The 13,392-nt window shown below is 34.2% G+C and overlaps 1 protein-coding gene and 1 long non-coding RNA gene across 3 annotated transcripts; both read left to right on the top strand.

Moving 5' to 3' along the window:
* Positions 1-1,252: 1,252 nt before the first annotated feature.
* On the top strand, positions 1,253-3,305 carry LOC117913065 (heterogeneous nuclear ribonucleoprotein F). Of its 2 annotated transcripts, none has more exons than XM_034827963.1 (2): positions 1,253-1,403; positions 2,322-3,305. In XM_034827963.1, the coding sequence occupies exons 1-2, from the start codon at positions 1,387-1,389 to the stop codon at positions 3,097-3,099; spliced, it is 795 nt and encodes a 264-aa protein (XP_034683854.1). In that variant the 5' UTR covers positions 1,253-1,386; the 3' UTR covers positions 3,100-3,305. The 2 variants fall into 2 exon arrangements, with proteins under 2 accessions (XP_034683854.1, XP_034683855.1); XM_034827964.1 differs by having other exon boundaries at positions 1,321-1,403; positions 2,411-3,305.
* Positions 3,306-10,631: 7,326 nt separating this feature from the next.
* LOC117912356 lies at positions 10,632-13,038 on the top strand. Its single transcript, XR_004651005.1, has 2 exons — positions 10,632-12,081; positions 12,165-13,038. It is a non-coding gene; the product is annotated as an uncharacterized LOC117912356 (long non-coding RNA).
* The last annotated feature ends 354 nt before the right edge of the window (positions 13,039-13,392 follow it).

Here is a 13,392-nt window from a genome sequence, read left to right on the forward strand (position 1 = left end):
CTCTCACATGTAAGTTAAAGCTACTATAAACCTTAGCGTTAACTCAATATTATTTTAAGGTTGAAAGTCTATGCATTATACTAACTAAGTGAAGTCATGATTACCTAATAGTCAATGTTATAACCCATTGTAGGTCAATTCAATGTATTACCATACACACTAGTGCACTTAGTATGAGAAACTCATTTCGAATACCAAGGTAAGTCATCATTCCAATTAGGAGGTAGTACACTACATCATCAAATGAACTATCTAATTCCATGAAACAGTTGTGAATAAGTCATCAACTTGTTATGAATAAATAATAATGCAATCACATATATACAAGTGAAAACTAAAATCATAATATAGAAATATATTAATGAAATCTTATTTTATTATATTATGACATGTTTTTAAGATCTATATCCTAGCATTTATCATCTTTTATTTACAAAGGCAACATCAAAATTCATGAAGCTAACACAGGCTTGACGATATAATATCAAGGTAAATAATTTTCTTATGTTTGTTAAAAATACTAAAGAAAGTCAATTATAATTAAAATTAGTTAAAAATTAATATATTTTCAAATTATTTAGATTATGTTTGATTATCGAAAAATTTGAGGGAAAATGTGAGAGAAAAGAAATAGAGAGAAAAAGTGGAAGGAAAAAAAATGAAGGAAAATAAAAAATAGATTCAAAACCAATAAATTATTTTTATTTGTTTTCTCAAATTCATTTAACTTATTTTTCTTTATTATATAAATATTAAATAATTTTAAAATCAATAAATTTTTAACCAATTTTAATTATATTTTATTTTATTTAGTATTTTTTTATGGTAAAATCAAATTTGAGAAAGCAATATTTTTTAACATTTTTCTTTTATTTCTTTAATATTTTTGGAGAATCAAATATAATTTTAATCTTTATATAAAATAATTAAATAACATATAAAAATAATTTATTTATTTTAAATTTATTTTTTATTTTACTTAATCATTTTTTTCATTGTAATTTTTTTTTCCATTTTCCTTTCCTGGCATTTTTTTACAAATATTCTTGTAATCAAACATAACTTTAAGATCTCATCGCATCCCGTGGTTTAAAAATCCACAACTCGTGCAAATATCTCAATATTTTAGGTTGGTTGTCTATATTACCCTCCGAGTTCAACCAATGTCTCCTTAATAGGCAAGGCTGTGTATGTAATTTCAGCGTCACCTCATCTCCCTACTCGGAAGTAGCTATAAATTGGTTTCTCAACGAGAGCGAAAGGAAAGTCCGATACGAAAGAAAGAAAATCCTCTCCAAGTTCGCAACCCTAGCTAGGGCTTTCTGTATCGATCTTCTCTACGCAGGTTCAGATTTTCAAATTTCTTCCGTTGAAAGCTTCGAAATCATGTACGGATCGAGAGGGTAAGTTCAAGAAAGTTTCTTTTTATTTAAATCCTAATTCCCTGTTTTGATGTGCTGCAATCTTGTTATGTATGCAAGAAAATCTTTAGGGTTTTTGTATATTCTTGTTAGTCTTAATGAAAATATGGAAGAAAACTCCAACATGTTCATGCATAAAGAATTAAGGAAAGAATTTTGAAATTTCTGATGTCTTTGTAACAATAGTAAACGTTTGGCATGTTCAATGATAACTCAAGTTCTGCATCATAGGAGATTGGCAACTGTTTAAATTGGTTTTGTTTTCGGGAAGTATTGCCTTTAATCAGTAAAGTATATATTTTCAAGGCAAACCCTAAAATGGCCGAACCCAAGTAGCCCGTATGCAGCGTGGAAAATCTCTTGTTGAACTTCATTCTTAATCTATAATGGCTTATATGCTTATTCTATCAAGTTATTTATACTTATCAATTCTTTTTATTCCTGTAAATTGGTGTTCTTGGGGTTGCAAGTTATAATTGGTGATGTTGGGAAACATGGCAGTTGTTACACCCTTGACGCACTTGGAAAAATGTCATTCTTTTGTTTCACTAATGTTATTTTGTGACTACATCTTGGAAATTCTTTGGGCCAGAAAAAACCTTTTTTTCCCCCTGATTATGGGAGGACACCCAGTTGGTTGTTCCTTCCTGATAGCATTAGTGAGTCGAGGTTTTGGCATTCCTGGCCAGGGTGATCATTTGCTGTGTTTCTTCACTTCTTTCCACTGCTTCTGGGGTTCACTTGGTGTTTAGGAGGGTTGATAAAATCTGATAAATGTTTTGAGGAAAAAAAAGTATAGGAATAAAGACATTAGGTGTCAGGAAAACGTGGGTTGGGTTTGGTTTTATTAACAGGTTGAGTGGGGGATTTTTTTTCTGTTTTGGGTATGGATAATTGAAGGGCAATGTTGGGAAGCGGGGGGGTTTCGGACGGGTACGAGATCGGCTCAAAGAGACAAAGAATGATGGAATCAAATCCCTACTTCGCAGTGAGCAGCAGTGCAAGTGGTTTCCAACCTTATGGCTATGGAAGCGGCTTTCAGCCTCCCACCTTTCCAGTGGTTCGTCTCAGGGGCCTTCCTTTCAACTGCACCGATCTTGACATTTTCAAGTTCTTTGCTGGGCTAGACATAGTGGATGTGTTGCTGGTGAACAAGAGTGGGCGCTTCTCAGGAGAGGCTTATGTTGTCTTTGCGGGATCCATGCAGGCTGACTTTGCTTTGCAGAGGGATAGACAGAACATGGGACGCAGATATGTTGAAGTTTTTAGGTGCAAGAAGCAGGATTATTACCATGCTGTGGCTTCAGAGGTGAATTATGAAGGAATATATGACAATGACTTCCATGGAAGTCCTCCTCCATCTAGGTCAAAGAGGTTCTCAGATAAGGACCAAATGGAGCACACTGAAATATTGAAGTTACGTGGTCTCCCCTTCTCTGTGAAGAAATCTCAAATTCTTGAATTTTTTGGAGACTTTGAGCTTGGAGATGATAAGGTACACATTGCATGTCGCCCAGATGGTAAGGCTACCGGAGAGGCTTATGTGGAGTTTGCTTCAGCAGAAGAGGCTAAGAAAGCTATGGGCAAGGACAAGATGACAATTGGATCACGGTATGTCGAGCTCTTCCCGTCAACACCAGATGAGGCAAGACGAGCTGAGTCAAGATCAAGGCAATGATTGTGTGCTATGGCCTGGGATTTTAATGCTTATTATCAGTTAATATTTGATCTGCAACCAGCTACACCATGTTTGTTTCCATCTATAGACGGATCCTTTGTTATGGTACTTAATATTCTCTGTTTTTTAGGATATATGCATATAATTTGGATTGAGACATTTTTGACGTTTGAATTCCTAAATTTAAATTGAAGTTTTGGGGACAATGAAAACTTGTTTATTGGATTTCTTGCCTTAATTGGTTGTTTTACCATTTAAGGCCAACAACTTTCTGCCTGGTTTTAATTTAGAAATATCGGAACCAAATGTACTAGGGGAAGCCAATGTATAAAACAGGGTTTTAAGTATTGGGAAGGGAAGAGATAATTGGTTAATAAAAAAGAACAGGGTTTTGGGCAGGAAAAACAGTAGCATTGAATTCCAACAAAGTTGGAGGAAATTATTCAGAGAGTGAAACGCATTCAGAAGTAGTTGGATGCTTAATGAAAAATGTTGGTTATAATGTAGCATGCTAGGTTTGGGAAAAAAATTTCTGGTTATGCTTGATGAGTTGTGTGTAATGTGAATGGCCAGGAGATGGTAGTCTGACCTTGGTAAAATTTTATTGTTCTATTTTTGTTTTGAGGAAAGTAATATGCATGAAAATTAGAGTCTATCATGCCATATTTTTGTTTTTGCACACTAAATCTATTTCAATATAAATTAGCTGAGTAAAGCTTGTAAGATCAGGCTTTTAGTAATAGGAAGTAGGCAATAAAATTAGTATTCAAGGTGGTACTGTGTGCAATGTGCCTTTTTCTGTTCTGGGATTTCCTTTGTTTCTTGTGCTCCATTGTTGATCCGAGAAAATGGCAACTCTAGTTCATCTTTTGCTTACCTATCTAAAAAGAAAGAAAAAGAAGGCAACTCTAGCACCTCTGGCCTTACAGTATTTATTGTTATCCCAGATGTTAAGGAGCAACTAGCAAGGTCTCAGAGTAAATGTCAAGTTCATTAGATTTATTTAGAAAATTTTGCAATTTATCCTTATTCTTTATATATAAAAGAAGAATTACCAACAATTAGTGACATATTCTTTAATACATATCTTAAAAGGGTTGTGCAAACTGTAAAGTGATGAAAGATTCTTGTATGAGTCATCGGACCTTCAAAACTTGTAAACTCTGTCAAAGTTCTTCAATGGCTAAGTTGGAGGGATGAGATTAGAGATGGGGTCACTCGTCCTGTGTCTTTTGATTGACATGTGATCAAATTTGTGTTGATAATGGTAATCTTAGCTTTTCCTTGGTTAACTTAGTAGTGTGCCAACCATTTTCAATCTTAACCCTGGATCTTATTCAGAAAAGAGGATGGGTCTTGGCAAATAGATTTTTATGTGCCTTGAGAAAGAGGAGACCATAGACCATCTTCTTCTACATTGTACAAAAATAAGGGTCTTTATGGGATTTGCTATTTAATTTGTTTGGGGTGTTATGGGTGCTGCCTTCATCAATTAGAGAGTTTCTCCTTAGTTGGCATGGTTCTTTTGTGGGCAAAAAGTGCAAGGTGTGAAGAGCAACCCCTCTTTACATTTTTTGGATAGTTTGGAAGGCGAGAAATAGATTGGCCTTCAAGGATATGATGTGTTGTCAATCCAGAGACTCAAATACTCTTTTGTTCTTTCTCTTGGTTAGAGGCCAAGTTGTTTATAGTTGATTGCCCTCTAACTATAGTTAGTTTTATTGATTAGTTGGGTTCTAATTAAGGTTGTTTGTTGGGCCAGTTGAGTGTTTTTCTTCTTTTTTGGCCATTTTGGCGGTGGGTGTATAGGTTTTGTATACTTTGAGCCGCTTTTTTTGCGCCTCTTTTTATATTAGATCTTTTCTTACCTATCAAAAAAAAAAAAAAAATCATGGTCCACGTAAATCAATCACGGTAAATCCACATGTAAAAAGATAAAAGTATTTGGTAAGGTTTTTACTGTGTGATTAGGTGTGCAACCAATATGCAAATGACGTCTATAATTGGAAAATAAAGGAAACAATAACAACAACAATAATAATAATAAATCATTTCTCAACAATCTCTCTTCTAGCATTCTCAAATTCTCTGCGAGAAAAATAAGAATGTACAGTTAATCATCTATTTGTGTTTACACCATTGCATTTTTGAAACACTATGTGCTGCATTTTTGAAACACTGTGTTGCTTTTTTGAACACCAAATATTCAAATTATCCCCCAGGTAAATGCAGATACCTGTAGTTGATTTTCTATAATCAACATCCAAAGCTCAATTGGCATCAAAGTAGCCAACTAAATTTAGGTCTTTAGGTTTCCTCGCGAGTAATCCATATGTAATGTTAATTTAAGATAACTTAGGATTCTCTTAACAGCTTTCTGATGTGTATCAAGAGGATTATACATGAGTTGACGGCTCACCGTATTCACACTAAATGCTATATCAAGTCTTGTGATTGTTGCATATTGCATGGCACCAAAAATGTTCCTGTACTGATGAGACTTTTCCATTGGATCTGCGTTGGATGCTGAAAGTGTTGAGCTGCTAAGCATTGGAGTTATAGATCCTTTGGCATTAATCATTTTGGACTGTTCCAATAGGTTTGAGATATACTTTGATTGTGATAAAAACAAACCTCCTGTGTGATTTGGTGTCACTTCAATGCTAAGGAAGAAATCATTTAGTGTGATTGTTCTAATAGGTGTCACTTCGAGGACTATATCAAGTCTTGTGATTGTTGCATATTGCATAGCACCAAAAATGTTCCTGTACCGATGAGACTTTTCCATTGGATCTGCGTTGGATGCTGAAAGTGTTGAGCTGCTAAGCATTGGAGTTATAGATCCTTTGGCGTTAATCATTTTGGACTGTTCCAATAGGTTTGAGATATACTTTGATTGTGATAAAAACAAACCTCCTGTGTGATTAGGTGTCACTTCAATGCTAAGGAAGAAATCAAGCCGATCAGGATCAATGAACCAATCCACCTCTTATCCATTGCTACCCATAACTATTAGGTGTCACTTCACTTGGACTAGGATGAATAAACAATTGTTAGCAATAATCTTCATGAACAAAGACTTATCAACTTGAGAAGATTGAAAACCAAGGTGCAACAATGAAGTCTTCTTAAGTTCGTCAAAACAGGTTCTTAGGGGCCTATTTCTATCCATATATAACCAGTGAAGTTTATTAACTAATTTCTCAGTATTGGTAGTCTCAAACCCTGATAGTTGACTTATATAAACATCTTCTCCCAAAACCCCATTCAAGAATGCTTTGTTTACATCATCAAGTTGTCTAATGCAAATGTAAGTGCAACTCCGTCTTTTGTGGGTTTCACAAGTGGATTGAAAGTTTCAAAAACATTGAAGTCTGCCACTTGATATCCTTTTGCTACTAATTTAGCTTTGTAGCGTAAAATTGGTCCATTCGAGTGTTTTTTTTTTTAAATATTAGATATCTTCTTTTAGCAGCTAGTAATGACACCAAAGTCCAGGTTTTATTTCTTAGTTAGAAGAGTTGTGATCTGATGTTGAATTTTGGCATTGAATAGGCATTGGAATATGATTTTCTAAATTGTTTGGGAGAAGGCAAATTAGCATGGAGATTTTTGTAAATTCTATTCAACAAAAGGAAATAGATCCAAGTATATCTTGATTTATCCGTTAAAAGTTGATTTTCAAATACAACTTTCAAATATGGTCGTCACTGCTTATGCTTTTTCCTCAAATATAGAGGACAGATTTCTATTTAATTAAATTTCTTATTCATCTTTTATGTAGAAGTTAAAAACCTATCCAAAACAAGCCCTGAGTTATGGAGCATGCTTATAAATGACCTCCACAAATATTTTCCTGGGAAAGTAAAATTAATTTTTCTTTTTATAGTTCCAGAATTTGAGCCTTACTCAAATCAAAACCTAAAGAAGATGTTTCTAATACCTTCTTTGGCTTGTACAACAATGCCATGTTACTTTCATACATGAAGTATAAAGCAATGAGATATGACACTCGTTGATTGGTGGTACATTTTTTATGCCTAAGTAACTATTTTTTAGTACTATAGTTATAGTATATGATGTTTTTTTTTATAAGTAAACAAAGGTATTGTATTAATGAGAGGCACTAAAATAGCGGTCCAAGATGTACAAATGAAAGCAACAACCTACCGAATCAATGAAATCTATTAACGTCATTGAACGTAAAAAAAAAAAAAAAAAAAGCTTTCAGTCTTTACCGAGGCAGCACCCCATCATCAGAAGTAATGTTGTTTGACTCTTAAAAGGGTCTTATTTGAAACATATCTAGGTCAATATTAGTTTAAGAAATATTATGTGAAATTATAGGGTATGGATCGGTATCTATTGAAAATAAAATATAGGTTATTTGAAAGTGTATGATGAAATCTACACTGTTAGATGATGGTATGTATATATAAGACCAAAATATAAACAAATGAGATTAAAAAAAAAAATATAGGATCAAGGTATGAATTAAGAAGATTGGATTTGGTACAAAATAATGAGACTTTAAATGTTACTCCTACTGTGAATACATCTGATTGTTCCTATTTTTGATATCTACCGAAATGAGATTGTAATGGGACCCCAGCCATTCTCAGAATGATAATCATGGTCAGCAAAACTATCATTAGATCAGAATGATGATCAGTGTCAGCAAAATTTTGTTTCAGAGTGCCGTGTGCTATCTGTTCATTCTAATTTACAGGAACCCAATGCTGGCAGGTGGGGATTTGAGTGGCTGCCAACATGAAAGCAGTAGGTTTTCCAACCATTCTATGGCACCCTGGCACCGAATAAACCACCCACATAACAATGATGCCCGGAGAATTATAATATGTTATATTAATATAATAGATGATAAAAGGTTCCATGGAATCACGTATCATCTCCCTATACACAGGTCCCAAGTTTTATTTGCTCATATTTAGGCACGCATGCTTTGTTTTGATGGAAACAACTCACTGAACCTTGTTGTTAGCTCCTGCATGCATAAGATTTTTTTTTTTAAAAAAAAAGGATATAGTTTTGGTGGTCTTTGAAGGGAAATATTTTAAATAAAACAACCATTGTAATGCCCTAAACCCAATTTAGGGGTAACATCGTAATTTAAAAATGATTTAAAATTAAAATAATTTAATAAGGGTAAAAAGGTCTTTTCGTATTTAAAACTTCTAAATATAAATTAGATTTTTCTTATCTTCTTTATCTAGGAAACCCTTTTACACAGAGAGCAGAAAGATATAGAACATAGGGTTGAGGATTTAGAGGTTTAGGGTTTGAAGGTCAATTTTTTAGATAAGATTTTTAATCGTTATATTAATATTTTATATTCGTTAATTAGTTTTGAACACTTTAGATATTCTTTGGAATATCCCAATTTTGATTAGAGTTTGTTTAATTAATTTTTAGGTCAAAAAGATTAAAAATTTATGAATATAGTTTGATTTATTAATAAAGATCGATAAATTTTGATTACTCAAATGAATAGATCTAGATAATATATATATATATATATATATATATATATATATATAGTTTCGGATGTAAAAATTACATAAAATTTGTGAGTATGAAGGTTAAAAGTTTTGACTTTAGAGAAAAAATAAAATAAAATTGTATGGGGTATTTGTTAAGTTTCAGTACAAGATTTAAATAATAGTAATAATAGTTTAATGCAAATAAATATTCTTAAAAGATTTAATTTAGATAAGTTAGAAAAAAGAAATAAATTATTGTTTAGGAAGTTGAAAATAATATTGGATGGTAATAATATTAATATGAGAAATTAATTAGGATCCTTAATACTACATAAAATATTTTTAAGATTGAAAATTTTATATATTTAGATAAATAATTAATATTATATATGATATTATGTTAGGTGAGGAGTAAATTCGTCAAGCTAAATACTTCAAGTTTTTGAGTACTTCTTTGAGGTAAAAGGGAATTTAATGCAGATTTTTATAAAATAAGATAATTTTCTTTTTATATTATATTTTGAAATGTGTAAAAATATTATTTTTATCTTTTTGCATGGATCAAATATGTGTTTTGTATAGAAAGTATATATATTGAGAATTTTCTTTGTTTATTTATGAAATGTGAAATTTTTTGGAGATATGATATTTTGTTTTGTAAGTTTGGATTAATGAAATAAAGTGTTTTGACTCTGGTTTCTATGACCCTAATCAACGGGTTATAATTGTTGATATATTCGACTCTAATCAACGGGTTATAATAGTTGACCTTATGACCCTAGTCAACAGGTTATAATTGTTGACATTTAGTTTTATTCACCTTAACTATAACAAATTTGAAACTAGACATTCATTGTGAAATCTAACCTAATTGGGCACCATTTGTTATTTGATAATCAGAGTAAATATATTTTGAATGTATTTGATTTAGTTTTGATGAGAAATTGTTTTGGAATGGATATGAGAAAGTCTTATTGAAAAGTTTTATTGTATTAACATTTTGAATTCAAAAGTTTTTATGAAAATAATTATATATTATATTTCATGTTTGTAACTATAATTAAAAATATTTGATCCATGAAATTGTATTGATATTCCTTATTGAGTTTTCAGCTCATGCCCCTTCGTTGATAATTTTTCAAGTACTCTCAGTTCGAGTGAGGAGTGATGGCTAGGTTGAGAAATTTTTCTTTATTAGGATTTTGATTCAAACTTTATTTTAGACATTATTTAGATATTAAAATTTAATTCTAGTTTAAATTATTTGAATTTGGAGTTATTTTGACAATAACACTCTGGTTAATGTGTTAGTTTTTTTAAAGTTGATATTTGGAGATTTTAGAATTTTGTCCCTACTACTCTAAATAAGAATTTGGTAATTGGTAAATTTCTAGTTACAATACGAATGTTTATGCCGTTTCCACTTTGAGCCTTTGGGCTTAAGGTGTGAAATGACTGTCATACTCTTGAAGTGGGTTTTGGGGCGTGACAACCACCTAACCTTCTTAAAGAATAAACCCTTGGAAGCAATCCCATTGGGCAAAAATTTGCCCATTTGGGGTAGCTTGTTGGAGTATTAGCCAAAAGAATTTGGAAAAACAGGACATGAACAGTGAAGCAATTGAAGAACTTGAGACAAATTGAGTTCAAACAAATTTGCAATGGACCAAAAATGAAAGATTTCATATAATAGAGTGAGGGGTAGAATTGGGGAAGGCATTTTTAGTACTTGTAATATCCTGACCCCACGTTTATGGGTGATTGGTTTCAGGATTGAAGCAGATCCTACTCCCACAGATGTGATCAACACATCGTGTAAAAGAATGAGTGATTTGCTACAATCCATGCTTCCCTGTCTTAATGAGTAGTATTGAATGTGGATAAATTAGGGTTATTAATAAATTAAACGTCACAGTTGGATCAATGCTTTTTTAAATTATATCTGACACTGGCTAGTGGAACATTATGCATTGTTAATGAAAAGAGATTCTAGTTGAATAAGCAAAGAGAGTCATTTTGCATCTTTTCTCTGTCATTCCCCTGTACATTTTCTCTTCAAGATTCCCACAGCTGCCTACCACCCAAACAAATTTCCCCAGGCCCCAAGCTTCTGTAGTAAGCACTACTCCTTTGATCCGCCCTGGTTCTTGCTCCATTTTCTTCCAAGTCATTCAGCCTCTTTCTGTCGTGGGGATTTTCTGTGTTGCCATTAAGATGCCAAAGTCCATAAATGTTGTATTTCTGCTGAACCTGCTTGGCTATTTCAAGGTCATTGTCATGGTGGCACTCGCTCATCTGGGTCTGTTCCATCCACCAGAGCAAGCTTACTCCGAGGAACACCCCGCCAGTACTTATGTTGTTGTAATGGACGGGCAAACCCCATCACTAGTCCCGGTTCCAGTTGTGATGGCATGGATCAAGAAGAGGGTTCCAGTAGTAGAATATGGAAGTTTCCTGGAAAGACTCGGGATGCATGAACACGAGGATGCTGTATGCAGTGTGTGTTTGGATTGCATCAAGAGAAGCCATCAGATCAGAGAGCTGTCCAACTGTTGTCATGTGTTTCATAAGGAGTGCCTGGACACTTGGGTGGATGAGGGTCAGGTGACTTGCCCTTTGTGCAGATCCATGCTGTTTCCAGGCTCCATCTAAGAAGGAGAAAGCAAATTGGAAGAGATCCATGGATAAGTGGCTTGTTACTTGGCTCAGGCTCTTTCCCTTCCAAATGGGACGAAAGCAATTTACCTAGGCGATGACTCAGCTATCATATCAGGGGATTGGGATCTTGAGTGGAGAATGTCTCTCAGTTTTATTAGCTTCTCCACAGATCCGATACTCTGTCAAGCATATTTTCCCTTCTGTTTTCTCACCCTCTACCTTGAGTGACCTTGGCGCATGCGCAATGCTTCCATCATTAGTTTTCATAGATCAATTATTGTTCTACCCCTTTCTCTCAATGGTTTCTTAATTCAGAAGGAATTAATTCTAGTAAGCAGTCTCATCATTAGTTTTTGTACCAAGCAGCATCATGGTACCTAACATTGATACTTTTCAATTTCACATATTAATGTGTGGATTGGCGAAGATACAAAACTTGACCCGCATGACTAATGACATGGGTTTATCTCCAGATAGTCTTCGCGACAGTGTCGTGTGTCGTCTGAATTCCAAGACTCTGCCTTCTATTCTTCTTTCTACGGCATCATGGATATTTCTCTAGAACGGTCAGAAGCACAAATGTCTATTGAGGTGAAGATTGTTTGTAAGTAGGCAAAGAATTTTCAATCCAAAGCCCACTGCCCACTTTGCTTGAATTACAATGATAAGGCTGTCCCATTGCGCACTATACCATCAAAGTCACTTTACAGGTCATTCTTGTAATCTCATATTCAAAATGGCTCCACTCGCCTAAAGCTTTGAACAGATGAATCAGTGGTGGCCTTTGGCGGTGGCTACAAAAGTTGTTCGGTGTGGGTGTTAGGTAAAAGACAATGCCTATGGGTAGAAGTAATTGAATATTCAACTTTATCCTAATACTAATAATCCAACAAATTTGAACTGCAGGTAAATAAAGAGTCCATAAAGTTAGGCCTATTCTTTGGAGCTACCCTGGACTGCTATTGCTAAAGGACAATAGCAGGCCCCAAGCTTCTGAAATAAACACGACTCCTTAGGATCTCCCGCCAGCTCTTTCATTTTTCTTCCTCTCATGGGGTTTTTCTGTGTTGCTATTAAGATGACAAAGTCCATAAATTACCTATTTCTGCTGAACCTGCTGACCAGATAATGGTGGGGTTGGCTGTGACATCTCACATCGGTCGGATATAGGAAAGTTCATGATGCTATATAAGTATAGACTTCTCTTAAACCTGAAGATGCGTTTTAAAGTCGAGAGGACCCCTTTGGGTGCAAAGCGGACATATCTACACGGGTTTCTTGATCTCATTCCGAGGAACACCTCACTGGTAGTGCTTATGTTCTGGTCCGGTCCCAGTAGTAGAATATGGAAGTTTGCTTGAAAGACTGGGGACAAAGCCAGGAAATCAGAGAGCTGCCCAACTGTTGTCCTGTGTTTCACAAGGACTGCCTGGACACATGGGTGGATGCGGGTCAGGTTACATGCCCTTTGTGTAGATCCATGCTGCTTCCTGGCTCCAGCTAAGGCAGAGAAATTGAAGCAACACCCAACACAACACATCTCATCTACAACATGACTCTCAACTGATGCAGCTGGTTTTAGCCTGTCTTCACACTCAGATTTTCAATATCATTAGTAGTTGAATCAACTCCCGAATAGTTCTTTTTCCATGTACAAAAAGTGGCAGCACTCTGTGGTGGAGCCGACATGTTACTTTTCTGTCTTAATGGCAATGGAAAAGTGGCTTCCATCATGACTCTCTGCTAAGACATGTATAAAAACAAAATTCATCTTCAACTTTGATTCGGCTTCTTTAAGAAAATATTTTTCAAATTTGTGATGAATTAGAAGGCCGGATAAGAAAACTGAAAGGCTTGTACACTTTTTTATTAATTAGAAAAACCATTGTCTGAACGTAAAAATGGAAAATTCATATTAAGATGAAGTTTGTATTTTTGTTGAATACAAAAATTAAAATATTTAACTTCTTTTATTCTTATTGATAATAAGTTGAGCATGATCATGGGTACCTCCTGATGTCTCGTGACAAATTAACCTTTTTTTTGGGGTATCTTATAATAGACTAGTCCCTTTTAGGGGAAATCATTTTAGTAGCACAAATATAAATAAAAGATAATATTAGAGCTTTCCGTT

Source organism: Vitis riparia, chromosome 4 (genome assembly GCF_004353265.1).
Source record: "Vitis riparia cultivar Riparia Gloire de Montpellier isolate 1030 chromosome 4, EGFV_Vit.rip_1.0, whole genome shotgun sequence".
NCBI classification, from domain to species: Eukaryota; Viridiplantae; Streptophyta; class Magnoliopsida; order Vitales; family Vitaceae; genus Vitis; species Vitis riparia.